Consider the following 24274-nt stretch of genomic DNA (forward strand, 5'->3'; position numbering starts at 1 on the left):
CTTATGGAAACTTTATTGTCCTTGCCTTCTGAAAACAATTTTTTTTATATGGGTAAATAATGTCAAGAGTAATATGAAAGCATTTTCAGATAGCTATGTCATTTCCATCACTTTTACATACTAAATATATTAGCTGAAAAGGGTTACTATATTTTAATTATTAACAAAGCAAGAGGAAACTTTTCAACAGGTTTATGTTGGCATATTAAAGAACTTTCATCTTGGAATAAACATTCAGTTAATAACTTTACTGATCAGTTTTATAAATTTTGGATCATTTGGTTAGTAAATAATCTCTTCTGTCCTTTTAGAGGACAGTTCTCATTGAACTTTGCTGTTATTCTGTATCTTTCATGGCTTTTGGATTGCTTCTGTCAGATAGGGATGGAGTGACTTGGTAAAAGTCAGGCATGCTTGCTGGCATTCCTTGATAGTCTTACAGGAGCCTGAAAGACACATGGTGAGGAACTTACTTGTTAGACTCAATCATTTTTTGTACAGTGTGACAGTCATTTATAAATAACTTGTTTGACTCAGAAGTGCAAATTTGGCAGGAGACAGTCTTTCTGACCTACCTTTTGTGGCTATAGTGTTCAATTTAAGGTACTAGAAATAGAGGGTGACATTTATCAATTGTGAATGTTTAGTAGATTTTTGTTTGTATGTGTGTCAATAGATTTGTACATAATAAGTGAGCATATATAAAGGCAGTGGCCAGATAACCTCTTAAAAATCAAAATGAGTTGTTCTTCTTGGCTTTAGGAATTCTGACTGGATATCATGATCATATATCTAATACTTACTTGGAAAATTCTATCAATCTCTGGTTTTTCCTTTTTCCCTGGGGAACTGGGCTATGAAAACCTGAATTTTCCATTTGAATAGTAAGAACTCTATGGTTTTATGCTAATGGTGAAAGCAGAAATTCTTTTCTTGCCTTTGAATCAAGTTTAAGCTTTCTTAATCTAGACCACATTGATTGCATATCGTTTTGACAAGTAGAATTCAGTATTTTTCCTCTGCCTGGCTGTTGATCAGCTTGCTAACAGCTGGAAGATCTAATCATAAATCACTTATGAAGATAATGAATAAGCTGTAAGTTAATCCACATGTATAGCCTTTCTCTTCCAGTCATAGATGCTTTGTATTTGAAAATGAAATATTAATGAAATATTTATGAAATTGTGTTGTAGTTTTCTTTTTTTAAAAAAAGAACAGCAAAGTAAGCTAAAATCAATTGAGTTTTATAAAAAGAGAGGCCTGCCAGATATAGACAAAGGAGAAGGACTTTGGTAAAGAGAGTGAGAGAATGTTCATTTTAGACCTAAGAAATAGGAAACTCTAAGAGCCTTTCGATCATCACTTGACATTGGAAATGTGCCAGTATGTTAAAGATGATGGAAAGAATACAAAATATGGCTTTTAAAGTATTCTGGATATAATATTAAAAGTTTTAAGACTTTTTGAGGGCTGTGTCTAAAGTAGCAGAAGTTAAATCTTTCCCAGATTGATGCTACCTCTTGGGTTGGCCAAAAAGTTCAGTCGGGTTTTTCCCTAAGTTGTTACAGAAAAATTCAAATGAACTTTTTGGCCAACCCAATATTTAGTGGAAAAAGCACTGGAAGCAATCTGAAACATCATGTAATACTAGCCAAAAACTATCATTTCAATTCAAACATTACATATTTTGGAATTATTTGGAATAAAAAGGGACATGCAAAGATGTCCTGGAAAAAACCATTCTTAATTGGTCCATATATAAACCCAGAGCATTTAACTTGGGGTCTTCTGGCTTTGGTAGGAAGACTGAAGAGTTGGCTCCGCTGAGGTTCATTCAAATCACTGATGTTTATTGGGTGCCTACTGAGGGCTCACTGGGTGCAGAGAACGCAAAAGCACCTGGGCCCCAGGGAGGGTCACTGGGGGCGGGTAGGGCAGGGAGAGGGTGGGGCTCAGGAAGTGAAGAAGGAGGAGCGGAATTCTTCCAGAATGTAGCCTTAGGCATGACCTGTGGCTTGGATGTGGGGGGTGGGGGGTGGGGAGAGTGGTATGTTTCAGCAATCACAGGAAGCTCGGTTCTGTGGCCGAGAATGCCTGAGGTGTTGAGGGTTTAGAATTACCTCTTCGGTGGAGGTAAGACTGGCAGCACCTGGCGTTTAGGTCACAGCCAGGCCTTTAATGCTCACCACAAACCCCAGGAGGCAGCCCATGGACTTGTTACATTCCATTGAGAAAACAGGTTTGTTTGTTTGCTTTTTTTCCCTTTAGATGACAACTATAGATAAATCATGTAGGGAAATGAGCTGATTTAGCATACTTGTCAAAAAGTACTTTCTAGCTAGGGTATGCAGCGGACAAACTGGAGAAAAATAAGAAGGGAGGTGGGGAGGCTATCAGAACAGCTTTGTCATGGTCTCTGCAGGATACTGGAGCCTGAACTTGGACAAAGGCATTGGGGTGGAAAGGAAGAAATAAATGCTGAAGAGAGAAATGGTAGAATTTGGTGATAGTTGATGTGTGTGTGATGAGCTGGTGAAGAAACCAGGTGCCAATGTTTGTGGCTTCTAAGCAGTGTTCTTTCATATTTAATAGAGTATAGGACCGGAGAAGGCAATGGCACCCCAGTCCAGTACTCTGGCCTGGCAAATCCCATGGATGGAGGAGCTTGGTGGGCTGCAGTCCATGGGGTCACTAAGAGTCGGACACGACTGAGCGACTTCCCTTTCACTTTTCAGTTTCATGTATTGGAGAAGGAGATGGCAACCCACTCCAGTGTTCTTGCTTGGAGAATCCCAGGGACGGGGGAGCCTGGTGGGCTGCCGTCTATGGGGTTGCACAGAGTCGGACACGACTGAAGTGACTTAGTAGTAGTAGGACCATAAAAAATTTATAAATCAGTTAAATCTATTGTTTTACCTACTAGAAAAACACTGAACTGCTGAGGGTTGTTTAGCTGTGTGATGTAGACCTACAAAGTGGAACTCAGGTCATTGGTCTCCCAGTACATGGACCTTCTGACACGCTAGACTTAAAACTTGTATCACATCCAGGAAGAAGTATTATTATTATTATTATTTATTGGTTGGGTCTCTTTCCTGATAAAAATAATGGACTGGAAAATGTGAATCATGTGGTAAAGTTGATTAAATACATTGGTTCTACAAAGAGAGTTAATAGAATTTTAGAAGTGGAGTAGAGAACATGCTGTGCTCCAAATGGCTTGTGAAAATAGATGTTTGAAGTTGCTGGGGTTCAAGCTCCCATGGAATTGAATGTATTAGTAGGTGTAAAAGGTGTAAAATGCTTCCTTCTTTCCACTGCTGTAGCTTTTTCAAGTTGCCAGTTCAGTTGTGGCAGTTACCTTTTCCAGAACAGCATTAACTCAGAAAGTAGATGCATCTCTCTCTAAGTAATGTATCAGATCAGATTAGATCAGATCAGTCGCTCAGTCGCGTCCGACTCTTTGCGACCCCATGAATCGCAGCACGCCAGGCAGACTTTTCTAATTGTTTAGGTCAAATCTGTGATAAATTCTACACCACTTCATGTTGAAATCAATTTAGTAAAATGTTTTAGTTTGTGAAAATGACAGATAAGTGATTGTTGTTTATTAAAACACCTCATTTTTTATCAGTAGCAATCATTGTATGGCGCATTATAATTCTGAATTAAAATATCCTTATATAGTTTCCTTAACTTCAGTGTCTCACTGGCCATAAAAGGAAAGGAGAATGAAACAGGAGGAATAGTAGGGAAAAGTTTCTGAAATTCTTTATATGCCCAAGTAGTTTCCCTGATGATACTTGGTTTATTTAGGAACGTTGCCAGGAGAATTTGGAAATTTTTCTAGTCCTGATTAATGTTGGTAGTTTTAATTTACTTTGTCTTCCACGTCTCTGATTCTTATCCTGTGCAAAATCTAGACCTCTGATTGTTTTATTGTGGTAACTGAGTAGCAGAGTATACACTAGGATGTTTCAAAAGTCAACTTAGTCTAAGTCTGAGCTACATCTCAAGAGAATTAATTAGAAACATATTCATGGGCCAATACTGGGGATTAAAAGGAATTATCTTCAGGAAGTCAGTTTTGATACACATTGTCTTGATTTAATGGAATGTTCCAGATTCAGGAAGTATATATGGAGCCCCGAGGAATGAATAGGCATATTTTAATAACCTGAACTTGACATATCAAGTTATTTAAGTTAAATGGAAGAAGACATCTTGGCTCATCTCACAGTCAGTAATGAATCACGTGGCTTTGAATAGCTTTAGCATTTGACTCTGGAAAGTTCTGCTGTGTGTGATTTTAAGCTGTCTGCAGTAGAAGCTTTCTAAAACAATCTCCATGTAGCTGAATTTGCAAATTAACCAATTCCCTCCATTCCTCTTTAAAAATACACTGACTGATGCCCATGGCATGCTGAATATTCCTAGCTCTTAGTTCTTCCCACACATTATACCTCCCATGTCTGAGTAATATGGCTTCCAAGGGTCAATTCTTTTGTTTCTAACTGGAAATAACATCATTCAATTAAATGGTATGTAAACTGATCAAAAAAGGGTTCCTTTTGTGAAAATTCAGTGAATAATTCAGAAAGCAAATCACTAATTTAGCCTGTCAGTTTAGGGTCAGGTAAGAAAACATTAAGAAATTGGAAAGGAAACTATAAGCTGAAATTCGGCATTCAGCTGGCTCCATAATTGTTTTGTAAGAAGCCTCATTTGTTCATTGAAAAAGCACTTACTAGGTACCCACCCACAGGGAGGCCTGGTGTGATGCAGTCCATGGGGCCGCAAAGAGTTGGACACAACTTAGTGGCTAAACAACAACAAGTTACCCACCTTGTAACTAGCATTTGTTAAGCTCTAGGGCTGGACAGCTAAAACAGGCAAGATCCCAGAGACAAGGTTTCTTCCCTCCCAGGCGCTCATGACCTTTTGGAGAAGTCAGACATGCACTCAGTTATAGTGGAATGCTGTCTGTGCTGGGCTGGCTGTGCACATGAATACATTGCTTTGAGACTATGTGGCAGAAGTGGGAGCTATCAGTTTTTCTCCAGTGTCATCAGGAAAGGCCTTAGTGATGAGGTAAAGCTTAGGCAAATGCTTGAGTTGACATGGTAGGGTTGGGGTGATGAGTTGGGAGGAGGAAAGAGCCTGTATAGAACCACATGTGTGTGAGGGAATATGACCTGCTTAGAACAGACCAAGGGTTGGGTATGACTGGAATTGAAGGGAATGTGACCTCAACGGAGGGGACACCACTAGACACACATGGACACATGTGGTGGGGACACCACAGAGGCTGGGTGGCTAATGGGAGCTAGACCAAGAAGAAGCGTCCTGTCATGATTGGGTTTCGATGTCTTCCATCTCTGAGATTGTGAAGCAGGAGATTCATGCATTTGGCTTTTAGCTCAAATGAACCCGAATATCAGATGGAATAATCCAGTGAAAACTGTTGGGGAACCTCTTCCCTACCACCCTACTGTGTGATCATATCTATAAACTACCTTCTCATTCTTGTTAGGCATTTCATTCTTCTCTGCCCCGAGGTAAGAGAACCAAAAATGGGCAGCCATGTCAGGAGAAATCTGAGGTAGAATTTTCTTTTATTCTAACAGGTTGTAGAATTGCAACTTTTATGATACAGCTTTATAAATTTTTAGTATTGAGTGTTTGTAAAAGGCTCCTCTTTTCCCTCTAACTTCAATTCTTTCACTAAGGCCTTATAAGTCTAAAATGCAAAGAAGCGAAAAATCAGTTCTCACTACCTGAAGCAGATACTGTTACCTCATCATGACAGCCGTTGGCAGGTGGTTGTTCAGCTGATTTTGATGGTCGAGTTTATGCAATCTCTTTCTATACCTGTGTGTATATTCTGTCCCCTACATGTAAAATGTTGAAATTCATCCATGTTTGGGATAGTTTACCCACCAGCGTAGAGGGGCTTCTCAGCTGCTTTTCCCTGTGCATTTTTGTGTTACACAGAGGTTAAAGGTCACAATCTGTCTGTACTCTTAAGTATGTAAAAAAGGCATTAGGAGTCTATTTCTCTAAGAATTTTCTAGTTTGATGTCTAGAAAGATATGTGGCTGCCTTTCTCAACTGCACGTTCCTTTGGTGGCCACACGGGATATTCTGTATCCTTTGTGTTGGACACTTTCCTGGTCATGGCGTTTGAGATGCCTTGCACTGCACCCCCGTGTCACCTTCCTCTGTGCTCCTTGGTGATGGCTTACTATCAGGAAGAGAACACTGTGAGGAATCCCCTCTCTTTAAAAGAGAATAAAAGACCAGGATGAAGAAATATGGTGTCCTGGGGTGGCGTAGTTAGGTGGGAGCCATGGGAAAGTAATGATCCATGGAGGGAGGGAATAAAAGGAAGCTGTAGACGGGCCATGCAGATTTTTGTTTATAATAGTGGTTCCCAAACATTGTCTACTCAGAATTTATCCCTTTTGGCATCCAGCTGAATTTTACAGACCCCATTTCGTTTTATTACCCACTGAGTTTCTTCTTTTACATCTCTCAGGGAATGTCTCTCTGCTTTTGTGTTAGTCCTGGACCTCCACTCTGTTATCCTGCATTCTTCCCCCACTCTCCCATCCTTGACCCCACCCTAAACTGCCCTTCCTTCTTTTCCTTTTTTTTTTCTACCACATTATGTCTTCCCCCTTTTGAAGACTTCCATTCAAAATAACTTAGCTTTAAAAAAAAGGGGGGGGGGGAGGAAGTTGTATTAATAACTAATGGTAAGCTATTTAGGTTGCAGTTTGAAGCAAAATGAGTGATAACTCATATTTATACAGTGGGTAAAAACTCCAGATGGAACAAGTTAAATAAGCAAGAAAGAGATGAAAATCATCTGAAGAGCTGGTATGAAATAGATTATGTCACACACATAGAGGGGTAGCAGCTTTTAAAGCAATGAAACAGAACGTTATAGAGCAAAGAAGCTATAAACTTAATTACATGGAATTAGTAAAATATCTGTATCAAATAAACTAAAACGAATAGGAAATACATTTACAAAGATATTTTCATCATAAAGACAAAATCTTAAATCTATTATCTATAAAAACCATCATTAAAATAATTCTAAAAATCATTAAGATTTTATGGGATGGGTAAAATATAAAGATAGTTAAAACAGTAAAAAAAAAAAAAAACTACAGGAAGTGTTAGAAATCTTTAGTAAATAGTCACATGCAGAATCAACATTGTGATAAAGTAACCTGATTGCATGTAGAATATTACAGCTTAGAAGTTATTCTGAAACTGTTAAACTGGTGCTAATATTAAAGAACAAAATCCAGTTTTGACAAGGTGTGAATTTGGATATATGTTCATACACTGCTATTGATGTTAATAATTGGTAAACTCTTATTTAGAGGATTCATCTATTGATGTACTCAGCAGTTCTGTGTCTCCTCATTGAGTACTGGGAGTGGAGTAGTGAATGAAATAACATGCAGTATATGCAACAACCCCTTCCTCGCTTGTTGCGTGGGTTTTGTTTCCCCTTTTATTTTTAAAAAATTGTTGGCTTTGCTGCATGCAGGCTTTCTTTAGTTGCAGCAAGTGGGGGCCACTCTTCATTGAGGTCCAAGGACTTCTCATTGCAGTGGCTTCTCTTGCAGAGTGTGGGCTCTAGGTGTGCGGCTTTAGTAGCTCTGGTGTGTGGGCTCAGTTGTTGTGGCACATGGGTTTAGTTGCTCCGAAGCATGTGGGATCCTCTAAGCCCACGGATTGAACCGGTGTCTCTTGGATTGCAAGGCAGATTCTTATTTTCTGGACCACTAGGGAAGCCCCCGGTTTCCCCTTTTATATGTTCCCATCGTATCCTAATCAGGGAGTTAATGCTGATGGCTAACCTTTGCTGCGTACTTACTATGTGCTGAGTGCTTTGAATATATGACTTCATTCAAGACACACAACAACCATATGAGCTGGGTTCAGTTTTTATGCTCATTTCATAGGTGAAGAAATGAGGGGCAGAGAAATGCTAAATAACTTGCCTATGATCATATCACTAAGAAATGGTGAAACTGGCATCCACACCCCCTTGAGATCTAATTCCAGGCCCTTGTTCTTACTGCTTGTGCTCCTTGTCCTCCCTGTGATAAGACGGTTACATTGGTTTAATTGGTTCATATGTTTTTCTGGTTGATGATATCACCTAGCACATTGCCTGTTACCTAATAAGTGGTTGCTCAATATTAGTTGAATGCATAAGGAAAGAATTACTAAGAAGGATGAAACGATGTACTTGAGGATGTTCCTTGCAGCTTTATCTGTAAGAGTTAAAAAGAAATTCAGACAGTCTAAACAAATAAAAAAGGAATGGTTATGTAATTTACCATCTGTCAGCTTAGGGAGATATTTTGTAGCTCTTTAGGCTCTATATCAGTTTATAACATGGGACAGTATCTTGGCTATATAGGGACAAAAGAATACAAATGTGAGATGTGGTGATCCACACCATAACCTGGATTTCCCTCTAGGCATCAGCTTATGGGATATAGATAATATAATGATGATAATAAACACGAGTTATGCTAGCTCCAGACCCTTGCGTACTTACACAGAAACTTCATCCCTACTGCAACTCTTGGGAGAATACCTAAGGATCACCAAGGGTTCTCCCTCCTCCCCACCCAGTGCTGGTGAGCTGCACATCACAAACCATCTGCCCAGGTCTTTCTTTCCAGACCCTTCAAGACCCACTGCAGATGCAGCCCCAAGAGGGAGAGTCCTCACCCCGCCCTGTGAAGGTCCCTCCCCAGAACACCCAGCGCAGTGCCCTGCCTGACCTTGCTTCACGCTCAGGGAGAGGTGGTTGATAACCTGTAGAACTGGGAGAATAACCCTTTCTCTAACCCTGTCCTGCTGCTGGGCCCCAAACCAAGATTCTCCTCATCCCGAGAGTCTCACAAAGATGATGATACAACAGAAGGGAAGAGCCAGGGGGGTCAGAGATTTTGGATTGCTTGGTTTGTTGACATTTGCCATGGGCTTAGAACAGTACTTGCTATGGCAGACATAGAATAAAACTTCACTGAATGAGCCGATACCACTTTTTGAGCTTCAGGCCTTGCTTTCTCACCTCACGGGAATGGAGGGGGACAGTGATGGATCAGCAGATTGCATTGGCACTTTCTGCAGTCGTGGAAGGGCTCTCTGTGCTGTCCACAAGCACTGTTCGATTCTTTTTTCATTCCATTGTTTTTGACTTTGTTCTGAGTCTTCCTCTGATGTCTGTGCATCCTTCTTTTTTTTTTTTAAAAAGAAGCCCTGATATGTTTCAGCTCATGTATTTCAACCCTTGGAGGATTTCATGAGTGTACCTCATCTACAACTGGCCAGATCTCCATCTAAGTTAGGTTTTGCCCCATTTGCACATCTGGTGACCAGTTATGAAGACTGATTCTGTGGAAGAAGGAAGGAAGACTTGGGACAAGACCATGTGGTGAGACTCGAAGGATACCTCTTGGTCTTTCCATCAAAAGATCTATGTGGAAAAGAGCACTGGATCAGGGTTTAGGAAGCGTGGGCTCAATCCCATGTCTGTCACAATCTGGTCCTGAAACCTAAGTACACACAATCTCTGTAGCTCACTCTTTGATGAATAAGGTGATTGAATTAAGTTAGTTCAGATCAGATCAGATCAGTCGCTCAGTCGTGTCCGACTCTTTGCGACCCCATGAATCGCCGCACACCAGGCCTCCCTGTCCATCACCAACTCCCGGAGTTCACTGAGACTCACGTCCATCGAATCAGTGATGCCATCCAGCTATCTCATCCTCTGTCGTCCCCTTCTCCTCCTGCCCCCAATCCCTCCCAGCATCAGGGTCTTTTCCAATGAATCAACTCTTCGCATGAGGTGGCCAAAGTACTGGAGTTTCAGCTTCAGCATCATTCCTTCCAAAGAAATCCCAGGGCTGATCTCCTTCAGAATGGACTGGTTGGATCTCCTTGCAGTCCAAGGGACTCTCAAGAGTCTTCTCCAACACCACAGTTCAAAAGCATCAATTCTTCGGCACTCAGCCTTCTTCACAGTCCAACTCTCACATCCATACATGACCACAGGAAAAACCATAGCCTTGACTAGACGAACCTTTGTTGGCAAAGTAATGTCTCTGCTTTTGAATATGCTATCTAGGTTTGTCATAACTTTCCTTCCAAGGAGTAAGCGTCTTTTAATTTCATGGCTGCAGTCACCATCTATAGTGATTTTGGAGCCCAGAAAAATAAAGTCTGACACTGTTTCCACTGTTTCCCCATCTATTTCCCATGAAGTGGTGGGACCGGATGCCATGATCTTCGTTTTCTGAATGTTGAGCTTTAAGCCAACTCTTTCACTTTCCACTTTCACTTTCATCAAGAGGCTTTTGAGTTCCTCTTCACTTTCTGCCATAAGGGTGGTGTCATCTGCATATCTGAGGTTATTGACATTTCTCCTGGCAATCTTGATTCCAGCTTGTGTTTCTTCCAGTCCAGCGTTTCTCATGATGTACTCTGCGTATAAGTTAAATAAACAGAGTGACAATATACAGCCTTGATGAACTCCTTTTCCTATTTGGAACCAGTCTGTTGTTCCATGTCCAGTTCTAATTGTTGCTTCTGGACCTGCATACAAATTTCTCAAGAGGCAGATCAGGTGGTCTGGTATTCCCATCTCTTTCAGAATTTTCCACAGTATATTGTGATCCACACAGTCAAAGGCTTTGGCATAGTCAATAAGCAGAAATAGATGTTTTTCTGGAACTATCTTGCTTTTTCTATGATCCAGTGGATGTTGGCAATTTGATCTCTGGTTCCTCTGCCTTTTCTAAAGCCAGCTTGAACATCAGGAAGTTCACGGTTCACATATTGCTGAAGCCTGGCTTGGAGAATTTTGAGCATTACTTTACTAGGGTGTGAGATGAGTGCAATTGTGCGGTAGTTTGAGCATTCTTTGGCATTGCCTTTTTTTGGGATTGGAATGAAAACTGACCAGTCCTGTGGCCACTGCTGAGTTTTCCAAATGTGCTGGCATGTTGAGTGCAGCACTTTCACAGCATCATCTTTCAGGATGTGAAATAGCTCAACTGGAATTCCATCACCTCCACTAGCTTTGTTCCTAGTGATGCTTTCTAAGGCCCACTTGACTTCACATTCCAGGATGTCTGGCTCTAGGTGAGTGATCACACCATCGTGATTATCTGGGTCGTGAAGATCTCCTTTTTAGCACCTTTAACACTGTAACGCTTTATGGATTATAGTTTGAAAACTACCGCTTTAGTACAAAAGGTCCCCAATTTACAGGGGTTCAGCTTACCTGATGATGGTTCAGAAGCCATGTGGATTTGGTTGAAGCCGTACTTTGAATTTTGATCTTTTTCCTGAGCTAATGATAAGTGCTAGGATCCTCTCTCATGAGGCTGGGCAGTGGCAGCCACTGCGTTTCCAGTAGTCACACCATCGTGAGGGTAAACCACCAATATACACATAACCCTCTTCTGTACACATGCAACCATTCTGTTTTTCATTTCAGTACAGTATTTAATCAGTACATGAGACAGTCAACACTTTATTATAAAATAGGCTTGTTAGATGATGTTGCCTAATTATAAGTGTTCTGAAAGCATTTAAGGTAGACAAAGCTCAGCTAGGATGGTTGCTAGGTTAGATGTATTAAATGCATTGTTGACTTTTGATATTATAGATGGGTTTATTGGGACATAACCACAATGTAAGCTAAAGAAGTCCTGTGTATGCTTAAGTTAAACAGCATCAGAAAGAAATGAGGAGTGTTACAAGAGATAAATGCTGCATTTTTTTCCATCTTGAATTTTTAGGGAATTAATGGCAACATTTTTTTATGTTGAGTTTTTGTCTGCAAAATGCTGTGCTGTGAAATACGGGAGCAGTACAAAGAAGAAAAAGCATTATGACCTCTTTCCTTCTATATTTAAAATCCAGTAGGAGGAAGAGAAAAATAATTATAATACAAGGCAAATTGATAAATGACATAGAAATTATTAAATATTAGATGCTCCCTCCGGGTTTGCAAGTGCTTCTAGGCTTCTTCCTATTCAGTATCTCCCTTTCTTTGGAGGAAAGTTTCTTTATTGGAGGCCATATTTAGACCAGACTTGAAAGGGCTGCAGGAATTGGGATGTGCTGTGAAGTCAGGAGGTTGAGTGCCATTAGCTATGTGCTCTCAAGTTAGATATGTATGTCGAGGTTTTTTTTAAATTACTCTTTTTAAAAATACTTATTTATTTGGCTGTACCAGGTCTTATTTGCAGTATGCAGGCTCTTTAGTCGCAGCATGTGAACTTCTTGTGGCATGACCTGACCAGGGATGGAATCTCGGGCCCCTTGCATTGGGAGTGTGGCAGAGTCTTAGCCACTGGACCACCAGGGAAGTCTCTATGTCAAGGTTTTGGCTCAGCAAATATTTTAAAATTATAAATGTAGAGTAATCTCTAATCCTGTCCCGATGGCTCAAGAATAAATAAAGAACAAGCAGATAATAATTAATTTAATGAGAGTTTGAACTTGGTTCTCCAGACCAAGTTTGCAAATTATAGTGGTGCAGTACATTTTTTTAAACTTATTTTTAATATCATATATAACTTAAGTGGTATTGTTTTTTGAGAAAGCATTTTGCAATGATATTAAAGAAAATGCCCTGCTACAATAGCTAAAATGATGTTGTTTCTCTGAAGATAGCTGCAGTGATACCACTGTAAAAGGTATAGTCTTTAGGGATGAAGCATGGCATCGTTTTTATAAAACCTATCTCCCTGTCCATTAGTCTATAGCTCTATCACTTCCCCCATTATGTTTACGTAATGCTTTCAAGTGAGGTCAGCTTTTCATAAACATTTGGGCATTTTATAAACTGCTTTGTCGCTAAGTAGGCAACTGATGTTTGAATCAGTGTCTGACTATACATTAAAATAAAAAGAAAGCACATCATGTGGCAAATTAACCCCAGCCCCTTCTACATGAATTACAAGTGACTGAATATGTATGTGTTCCTTTTAAAGAATTTATATTGTGTCAGTCACATTAGGTGAGATGAGGAAATCTGAATTTCACTCTACTGCCTTGGCTAGAGTTTTGAGAACCATAATTACAGAAATAGGAAAGAACCTGTGGATTATGTCATTGAACCACCCCCCTTTTGCAGAGGCAGGCACAGTAATCCACAAAAGTGAAATGACTTGCCTCAGTCTCCCAAGGTGTATGGGATTGATGTGTTTACTCTGCAACCTGAAGATGTTGTTGTGTTATTCCTAAAGGCCAAAGAGCCCTAGGTTTGGGAGTTACTGAGAGTAAGCCTCTATGGATGAAGGGTATAAAGTGGAATTTTATGATTTGCTTGATATGGAAGGCTCCCTGGAAGAACGTATTAGTTGCTCAGTCGTGTCCGATTCTTCATGACACCACGGACTCTAGCCTACCAGGGTACTTTGTCCATGGGATTTCCTAGGCAAGAATACTGGAGTGGGTAGCCATTTCCTTCTCCAGGAGATCTTTCCAACCTGGGGATTGAACCCAGGTCTATCCACATTGCAAGCAGATTCTTTACTGTCCTGAACCACCTGGGAACCCCAGAAAGCTCCCTAGGTTATGCAAAATATAAAACTGGATCAACTGAGATAGCTCACAGCTATGGTGAGGTTGATGATCTGTGAGCAGAAAGCCATAAACAAAGCGGAGATGATGAATGGCTTCATCCCAAATTGGAAGCTCTGGTGAGCGTGTGGGTGGTAGGGCTTCCTATCGCCCCTGTTATAAACAGAACGTACTATCCAAGCATTTGCTAATGCACACCAGCATTAAAAATTAGATTCGTGGGGTTTTTGTTTGTATTAAGGTTTGCATTTGTTGAAATGTGTATTTCCTTTCATTCTAGTCCAGTGTAGTTATTTGATAGATGGGGATGGGATGAAAATGATCATCTTAATTTACAGAGCAAGTAAAACATAGATTGTGGTGGGTGCATTTTTAGCTTTTAGGAAAGCATTTTTCCCTTTCCCCAAGACTTCTGTGGACTCTTTTTTCCCCTTTTATGTGTACTATGACGAACATTAGTCTCATGTCTCACACATTGAGAAAACAATCCTCTTACTGAAAACAATTGAGATGTATTCTCCCACAGCTCTGGGGACCAGAAAGTCAAAGTCAAGATGTAGAGGGCCACCCTCCCCCTGGAGGCTTAGAAGAGAGTCCCTTTCTTGACTCTTCCCAATTCTCATGGCTGTCAGTGCTCCCTGACTTCTGGCTGCATCATTTCCATCTCTGCCTCCATCATATTGCTTCTTCCTCTTTGGCCAAATTGCACTGGACCTCAATCTTAAAAGGACTTTGTTATTGAAATGAGAGGTCACTTGGATAAGTCAGGTTAAGTGCCTCCTCTCAGAAATTCTAGTCACATTTGTTTTACTCATCTACCACCTGAAGTAATATTCACAGATTCTGGGTGTTCACAGGACATAGGCATATCTTTCGGGAGACCACCATTCAGCCCACTATGATTATCATGTGCATAGATAATCAATAAAAAGAATTTTTTTAAAGTCATCTTACCGTATAGAGTCATTATCTATTTGAGTCTTGAATTAAGAATTTAACTTCAGTCTAGCTAAGTAGTTATTCAGAAATTTAAAGTGAGGTCCAGGAACTCAAAGCCAAGTTCACAGTACACAATGTGAACTTGGCTTTCACATACATACAATAGGTGATTCTATTTAACCTTGCTTACCTTTGTCCTTTCTCTTCCCCTGGTTCTGTCTTTTGTACGTCTTAATCTATCCTGGTCCTGAGTTTTAACTTACATTTTTCCTGTTTTAATGGTATCTGCTATTATGTGTGTTAAGTCACTTCAGTCATGTCTGACTCTTTAGGACCCTATGGACTGTTGCCTGTGAGGCTCCACTGTCTATGAGGATTCTCCAAGTGAGAATACTAGAATGGGTTGCCATGCCTTCCTCCAGGGCATCTTCCTGACGCAGAGATTGAACCCATGTCTCCTGCGGCTCCTGCATTGCAGATGGACTTTTTACTGCTGGGAAGGCTTTATAGGCAGCCCTATATTTTCTTGGGCTCCAAAATCACTGCAGATGGTGACTGCAGCCATGAAATTAAAAGACGTTTGCTCCTTGGAAGAAAGCTATGACAAACCTAGACAGCATATTAAAAAGCAGAGACGTTACTTTACCGACAAAGGTCTGTATCATCAAAGCTATGGTTTTTCCAGTAGTCAAATATCAATGTGAGAGTTGACTATAAAGAAAGTTGAGCACCAAAGAATCGATGCTTTTGAACTGTGGTGTTAGACAAGACTCTTGAGAGTCCCTTGGACTGCAAGGAGATCAAACCAGTCAATTATAAAGGAAATCAATCCTGAATATTCATTGGAAGGACTGGTGCTGAAGCTGAAGCTCCAATACTTTGGCCACCTGATGTGAAGTGCTGACTAATTAGAAAAGACCCTGATGCTGGGAAAGATTAAAGGCAGGAGGAGAAGGAGATGACAGAGATTGAGATGGTTGGATGGCATCACTGACTCAATGGACATGAGTTTGAGCAAAACATGGAAGATGGTGAAGGACAGGGAATCCTGGCATGCTGCAGTCCATGGGGTCGCTAAGAGTCAGACACAACTGAGCGACTGAACAACAGCAGCAAATATCCTTGTGGAAAGAAAGAAGAGTCGACCCCTGCTCTGTCTCTCCAGCCAGCTTTTCTCACTTTCTGTTTTCCTTTGACATTCCCACCATATCTGCCTCCTTCAGTTTCTGGGCCTTTCTAAACCTTGTCTCACCTTAAGATCTTACCTCCTGTTATTTCTTCTTCTGCAAACATCCTTCTACCAGTGTTCACATCACTAGATTCTTCTTCTTTCGGGTTTAGGTGCAATGTCACCTCCTTGGACAGGTTGTTCCAGACAACCTGGATCACAGATGTTTTGTTGGTTCCATCTGGGACTCTGTTTAAGTTACCAGACAGATAATCAAGAATAGACTCTAAGCAATTCTGGAACACAACAATGGTAAATCTCTGCATTCAAAAAAAAAAAAGAAAAACTTAGATTTTAGTAAATGCCTACTAATTTCTGTACTTCCTTTCTTGGCTCATGTGTAGGACAGCTCCTCTGTTCTCACTCCAGAGAGATGTGACCTCTCCATCTTGGCCTCCAGCTTCAGTCGTATTATTTATTTTTTGATGCAGTGGGGGTAGGAGTTGGGGTGATACATACTGAATTAAATGGGAAGCATGCAGGTCTTTAAGAAGAGGGATAGGTTCTTAAAATAAGCAGTGGTTTTATTTGCAGGGCAGGAATAGTGACACAGACATAGAGATCAGTCTTGTGGATACAGTGGGGCAATTGAGAGCATAGCACAGAAACATATACATTCAGTTCAGTTCAGTCGCTCAGTCGTGTCCAACTCTTTGTGACCCCATGAATAGCAGCATGCCAGGCCTCCCTGTCCATCACCAACTCCTGGAGTTCACCCAAACTCACATCCATCGAGTCGGTGATGCCATCCAGCCATCTCATCCTCTGTCGTCCCCTTCTTCTCCTGCCCCCAATCCCTCCCAGCATCAGTCAGTGAGTCAACTCTTCGCATGAGGTGGCCAAAGTATTGGAGTTTCAGCTTCAACATCAGTCCTTCCAATGAACACCCAGACTGATCTCCTTTAGGATGGACTGGTTGGATCTCCCTGCAGTCCAAGGGACTCTCAAGAGTCTTCTCCAACACCATAGTTCAAAGGCATCAATTCTTCAGCACTCAGCTTTCTTCACAGTCCAACTCTCACATCCATACATGACCACTGGAAAAACCATAGCCTTGACTAGAGGGACCTTTGTTGGCAAAGTAATATCTCTGCTTTTGAATATGCTGTCTAGGTTGGTCATAACTTTCCTTCCAAGGAGTAAGCATCTTTTAATTTCATGGCTGCAATCACCGTCTGCAGTGATTTTGCAGCCCCCCAAAATAAAGTCTGACTCTGTTTCCACTGTTTCCCCATCTATTTGCCATGAAGTGATGGGACCGGATGCCATGATCTTCATTTTCTGAATGTTGAGCTTTAAGCCAACTTTTTCACTCTCCTCTTTCACTTTCATCAAGAGGCTTTTTAGTTCCTCTTCACTTTTTGCCATAAGGGTGGTGTCATCTGCATATCTGAGATTTTCTCCCGGCAATCTTGATTCCAGCTTGTGTTTCTTCCAGCCCAGCATTTCTCATGATGTACTCTGCATATAAGTTAAATAAGCAGGGTGATGATATACAGCCTTGACGTACTCCATGTCCTATTTGGAACCAGTCTGTTGTTCCATGTCCAGTTCTAACTTTTGCTTCCTGAGAGAGTAGCACAGAAACATATACATTAGCATATGTTAAATAGACAGACAGTGGAAAGGGAGCTCCGCCTGGTGCTCTGTGACAACCTAGAAGGGTGGGAGGTTCAAGAGGGGGGCACTGATTTGCATTGTTGTATGGCAGAAACCAACACAACATTGTAAAGCAATTATCCTCCAATTAAAAATACATTTAAAAAAATGAGCAATGGTTTGCTGTAGTGTTTATTATTTGACATTTTGTTATCTGAAAGCTTTAAACGGCTACAGTATTAACCTACTTTCTGGCTGAATAGGATCTGTGGGTATCCTTTAAAAGAGAGCAAGGTGGGTATATTTAGAGGAGAGATAAAGTGATAACTTGAACTTGCTAAAAATATTATTACTTTTCTTTTCACTTTGCAAGGGATAGCAACCAAAACGTTGAACGCCTTTAAGAGAACATTATTCTCCTAATGAGAGACAAGTGGGAAAATGGAAGTAGCTCTTCAAATCAAAATCATGTGTGTGTCTCTTCTACAAAACGACAGATGTAGGTTTTCCTTTAGATGGGAGTTTGTTTGCTCTGCTCTGCCTTGACCACAATAACTTGAAACAGTCTGCTGGCACACAAAGCGAGGGGGTGGGTAGAGGGGCCAGGGTGTTGCTGGGAGTTGCCTTTAGGAAAGTCAAGCACATTCTTAGAGCGCTTTTTGGGGACAAGCAGCTGAAATATTTTTATAGTCAGCTAAGATAACAGGGAAGAATGAGAGTCTAGCTTTTTATAGCCCCAATGTGTAGAAAATTCAGTTTGTCCATATTTGTATACAGATCAGTACCTCTTCATTTAAACTAAGTTCCAATTTGTGGCGTAGACTGTGAATATTATCCTCTCAGCCTAGTTTTTGAGGCCTGCTAGTTTTATGGACCACTGTGAATGGTGGAATGTACCGAAACGCTGGGCATATTTAAATCCTCCAACTTTTTCTTCCAGCCTGGATCCTTTTGCTCATTGTGACCTTTTATAGTCGTACCATGAGATGCTTGGAGTGGTTGTCATGAAATCACGCTCTTTGGAATAACAGGCTAAAGGCACACATACCTCTTGTTATTTGTGGTAGGTCCCAGGGGACTGTATGATGCAATGAAGTGAATTATGGTGATGGCCAAAAGATGTCGAGCTCACAAGGTTATGAAATTTCTCAGCCAGTATTCTATATTACACCTTCCAGTTATGTGTTCTAAAATATATGTGCCATAGCTAGACTTAAAACTAGCATACCACAGGCTTCTCAAGGCAGCCTTAAAGATAACTTACTCTTTTCCCTCTTCATGTGTTGAGAACGTTTTATAGAACAGTGGCACCCCAGACTATATATCACCAGGCAATGTTTTGAAAGTGGCATGAACTTTTGAAACAGAAAGAAACTATTCATAGTCAAATCCTTAACTTTTGTAGGGTGATTTTAAATTTGTTTTCTTTGACATAAAAGACTATTTAGCTTTAAAAAGATCAACCTGCCACAAAGGACTCAACGCACAGTGAATGAATTGAGGCAAAGAACTTTAGATTGTAATTTAGATTTTTGTGAAAATGCTGGAACAGGAGAATAAGTATTTTATTTCTCATTCATAAATGGTTATAAATAGTGGCCAGTTACTGGTTGGAATAAGTCAGTAGAAGTGGTTTCTTTTATGACCAGAGAGACACAGGGTTATTGGAGTTCTATTTTGGGATTGTTGCTGTATCCACTTAGACTGGTACTGTTTTTGAAATGTTTGTGTGGAAGCTATCTCCAAGGTTTAAAAATAAATTTAAACAAAGCTAATTAAATTAATTTTAGATTTCAAAATCTACTATTGATACTAGAAATAAACATCAGCTTTGTTAAAAAAAATAAAGATGGTATTTTAGTAAAGGTGATAGGTAGACCTCTTGGACGGTGGTGCAGCACCATAAAAATGACCATGGAAGCTATAACTGTGCAAAACAACCTTAATAATCAATGGGGAAAGTACTAGTTCCATCGCCTTAATTTTTTTTTTTTTGTCAAAACATTAAAATTCTTTTACTGTAGGTGATGTATGTATAGGGAAAGGGGAAAAAATAGTAGAGGCAATATTTACAAAGTGCCCTATGATTTAAAGTGTTAGAAACACTGAGAATTAAAGTGTTTTATTTCTTTGAGTAGAACTTAAGAGTCTCCTGAATATTTTCACTTTCTTCTGATATACTGTATGATGTGGAGTGAGTATCTTTTCTTTGCCTTAGTGAACCTGTTAGTGAACCTTTCTAAGTTTGAATCAGGTTTCAACAACTCACCTTTGTGCTTTCGAAGTTGTGGAATATCTGAGTTCCCTTAATGTCATTTCTTTGGGACCATCTTTATCCTACATTACAACCACTTTCCAGTTTCATTTCCAGTGTTACCACTTCCTGTTTCTTTGCTGTGCCTACTTTTTTTCTTTTGGCCATTTTGATTATACACTTCTGTAAAATGTCATGTGAGTTTGTCCTTGTGAAGTGATGAGGCAACTCAACTACCTGCTTTGCTGTCCGTGTATGAGGGAGGTTCAAGAGAGAGGGGATATATGAACTGAATAACAGATATGCCGGGATCAGTTGCCAACAGACTCCGAAGGAGTGATATGACTGGTTATTGGCCGTGATACACATCTGTTATTTATGTAGTGATTTGTGGACCAAGGAGATAGCAGTGAAGTTACCTAGTTAATATTGTGGCAAATGAAGTTCAGGTCATGTTTTTGGGAGACTGGTATTATTTAATTAAACTGTATTAACTGAAATTCATGCATATTGTGCTAAGTCACTTCAGTCATGTCCCACTCTTTGTGACCCCATGGACTGTAGTCTGCCAGGTTTCTCTGTCCATGGGATTCTCCAGGTGAGAATATTGGAGTGGGTTGCCATGTTTTCTTCCAGGGGATCTTCCTGACCCAGGGATCGACCATACAAAATAAAGTGTGCTTCTATTCCAGTGATAAATTATTTGAGATGCTTGCTCCTTGGAAGAAAAGTTATGACCAACCTAGCAGCATATTAAAAAGCAGAGACATTACTTTACCAACAAAGGTCCGTCTATTCAAAGCTATGGTTTTTCCAGTACTCATGTATGGATGAGAGAGTTGGACTATAAAGAAAGCTGAGTGCCAAAAAATTGATGCTTTTGAACTGTGGTGTTGGAGAAGACCCTTGAGAGTCCCTTGGACTGCAAGGAGATCCAACCACCCAATTCTAAAGGAAATAAGTCCTGAATATTCACTGGGAGAACTGATGCTGAAGCTGAAACTCCAATACTTTGGCCACCTGATGCAAAGAACTGATTCATTGGAAAAGACCCTGATGTTGGGAAAGATTGAAGGCAGGAGGAGAAGGGGGCAACAGAGGATGAGATGGCTGGATGACATCACCAACATGATGGACATGAGTTTGAGTAGGCTCCAGGAGGACAGGGAAGGACAGGGAAGCCTGGCGTGCTGTAGTCCATGAGGTCGTGAAGAGTTGGATACAAATGAGCGACTGAACTAAACTGAATGGACTGAAAATCTTGGCTAGGCATGCACATTAAACTCATCCAGCAGCAAGCTGTTGTTTAGTAGAAATTCAATTTAGAATTGAACTTGGAATTATGAAGTCTTTGACTCAACCTCAGAGTCAGCTTTGACTCTTCTTCTTACTCAGCACCTCAGTGTAGATTAGACACTTGAGGAAGCGTATTCCAGACCCTATCTTGCATGGGTGGTTTTGACTTTATCTGTCCCATAGTCAGACCCTGGACATAGTTCTTGGCAGTCACCTTGGTCATTTTTTTCCAGTTCTTTTCTTTCTCCTTCAGTGTCTTACCTCTTCCTTCACCTTCTGTTTACTTCCTGTGTCCTATCTCCACGTTTTACTGATTGCCTGTCTATCATAATATTACTTCATGTTTCTATCAGTTCTTTTTACTGTGATCCTAATCCAAGGGTTTTTCAAGTTGTCTTTCAGTTATTTTAATATTCTCCTATCTGACTTCTCTACTTGGTCACTCTCCTTTCCAGCTAATGCCACATGCCATCACAAGATAATCTTCCTGGAAAATTCTCTCCCTGAAGTCTCCAAAATGATTTATTAATTACAGAATAAAATCCAAACTCTTTATCAGACCTTTACCCATTCTCAGAGTTAAGTCTACATCTCCCAGTTTATCACCTGACCCCTCTCCCCAAGGAATCTGGGGTTTCAACAACACAGGCTTTCTCATCTTCCAAATTTGCCTACCTCTGGCCTTTTCACACACCATCCTCCTGGGATGCAGTCCTTTCTGTTTTTCTGAATCCCCAGCTTCAAAGACTTATTTCAAGTGAGCTCTTCTGAAAAGTCTATTTTGACTTCCCAGAAATGACTTTTCTCTGAAATTCCATAGAATTTGCATTTTATATTTTCTAGTGTTACTTATTTGTTGATGTGTATTTTTAGTTATCATGTATTATCTAACAGCTCCAGTTAGCTTTTACTTTCTTCTGTAGTACCTAGAATGGTATTTGACAAAGTAGTAGCCATAAATCTGTTCATTCTTTCATCTAGTAATTTTTTTTTGAGCTGCAGCATTTTTTCTAAAAGCTGAGCTACATGTTAGGGGTAAAACATTGAAGTCCCTGACCTCACAGAGCTCTAGTTGAATGGGACATACAGAAACGAAGTCAGAGGATTATAATGCAGTAAGCCAAGGGGCATGATGAACAGTGAATGAGAGCCCATGGAGGCACAGAGGAAAGGCCCAAACCTAGATGAGGGGCAACTGGAAGTGCTTCCAGGAAGTGAGGTTTAAGCAGAATCTAAAAGGTGAGTAGGAGTTAGGTGGGCAAGCGGGGAGGGTGTTGGGAAGTAAATGGAAAGAGTGTTCCAGGCCAAGGATGCAGGGTAGATAAAACATGAGGAGGGGTGAGAGAGCCCTGTCCACTCAGGAATCAAATTCAAAGTAGCTGAATTATAGGAAATGACATTTCAGAGAAAATAGGATCTCTATGATGAGAAAGATGTGGACATATTTGATAAATGTTTAGAAGGCAGGACCTGGAGAACTGGATATTTGAGTGGTTTGAGAAGACCCTCAGATTTCTGTTAAGCATCCCTCAGTGAATGGGGGATGTTAGAGGGAAGATGATCCTGTTCCAAGTGGGACATTGTAAGTTTGAGATGTCTATAGAAGATGTACAGGATGTAGACAGTGTGGAGCGCAGAAGAAAGCTTTGGCTCAGAAATATGGTTTTGAGTGACATCATCATATGGTAGGATGAAATCAGAAAGTGTAGGGTTAGTGAAGCAGAAGATTTTAAGACCAAATCTTGAAGCACATCTATGTTTAAAGGATAAGGAAAGAGTGGAGTCTGCAAAGAATAGCAAGAGACAGTAGACAAAGGGGAAAGAGCAAACTAGGTGGGTGAGATGTCACAGAAGCTAAGGGAAGACTGAAATCCAGCCAATGGATTTAGCAATGTGGAGACCATTAGTGACCTGAGTAAGAGGAGTTTCAGTGTAGGAGAGGTATGGGAAAAGGGAACAAACACAAAGAAGGAAAAACAACTTGGTGCTGGCTAGCTAGTAGTGAGCAGAGAAGTGAGCAGATAATTCTTTTGGAAAGTTTGGTCATGGAAGAGAGGATTGAAGCAGAGTAGATGCTGAAAGAGAATGGAGTTGAGAGACTTATTTTTTAAGCTGCTGGAAATATGCTCGGTTTAAAGGCTGACGGGAAGAATTCGTTAGTCGTAAAGAGGTTGGCTATAAGCTGAATTTAGCCAGAATTTAAAACTCTTCATAAAATTCTTCACTCAGACACATCCTTTTACCTTTTGGTATTCTAAATAAATTGCCAACTATTAATCACTCTGCTACTCCTAGGTTTCACTGTGGTCTTGTTATCCTAATGGGATTGCAAATTCCTGTAAAGCGGGATTCAAACTATTCTACTCCCTTATTCTGGGTAGTGCTTAGTTCAGTTCCTTACGTAGAGAAAATTCTCAACAAATATTATTTTTAGCACTCATTTGTTTATTCTTGGAAGAAATATTTAATGTCCACTGTGTGCTGGACATTATTTTAGTTGCTGAGGATATAAAGGTCATTAAACCAGGCATTTCTTTCCCCCAAGGAGTTTATAATCTAGAAAGACAGTAAATAAACTAGTAATAGGAAAACAAAGTACAGAATGTAAGAGATATCCTGAGTAACTATGTATATTTACATATATGGATTTTTTTCCCCATGAATTCTTTCCAGCATTGTGGATGAACAACCACAAGCAATTGGAGAGCTAAATGACTTACGTAAGGTGGAAAGAGAAAGATAGGGAAAAAAAAAGTATTTTTGTCCCCAGTGTAGGTTCTCCTTTGTTAACCATTTCTAAAGTCATTGGTAATATAATGACTGTGCTTTGGGGGTGTTATATTGGTTGATTGTTACTTAGCTTTTGAGAAACTAACCAACTCTTCACATTTTCTCTTTCCCGTTATAGTAATTTGCCATCTTCCATGTATGAATGGAGGCCAGTGCAGTTCGAGGGACAAATGCCAGTGCCCTCCAAATTTCACAGGGAAGCTCTGTCAGATCCCAGTCCACGGGGCCAGCCTGCCTAAAGTGTATCAGCATTCCCAGCAGTCAGGCAAGGCGTTGGGAACACATGTCGTCCACTCGACACATACTTTGCCTCTGACCATGACCAGCCAGCAAGGAGTAAAAGGTAGGCTGACTGTTTTTTGATTTTGCCTATTCGTCAGAACTCTGTTAACATGCCAGAACTATATATGCAGAAGCCAAGTGCCTGAGGGGTTGGCATTGGAACAGAATATGGGCCCCGTTATATGGCGACAGTGCTTTCTCAGCCATAGAGAATGGGACCTAGGAAATGAGAAAATGGAGGCCATCTT

General features: G+C 40.4%; 1 protein-coding gene across 17 annotated transcripts in view; it reads left to right on the forward strand.

The window, feature by feature from the left end:
* The window catches only part of LTBP1 (latent transforming growth factor beta binding protein 1), a 458940-nt gene that overhangs the window by 213201 nt on the left and 221465 nt on the right, over positions 1 to 24274 (forward strand). For all 17 annotated transcript variants that reach the window (XM_044925805.2, XM_025260861.3, XM_044925802.2 and 14 more), the window contains one exon: positions 23863 to 24087. In XM_044925805.2, coding sequence (XP_044781740.2) covers positions 23863 to 24087 — 225 coding nt within the window. The remainder of the gene's footprint in view (positions 1 to 23862; positions 24088 to 24274) is intronic.

This window comes from Bubalus bubalis, chromosome 12 (genome assembly GCF_019923935.1).
Source record: "Bubalus bubalis isolate 160015118507 breed Murrah chromosome 12, NDDB_SH_1, whole genome shotgun sequence".
NCBI classification, from domain to species: Eukaryota; Metazoa; Chordata; class Mammalia; order Artiodactyla; family Bovidae; genus Bubalus; species Bubalus bubalis.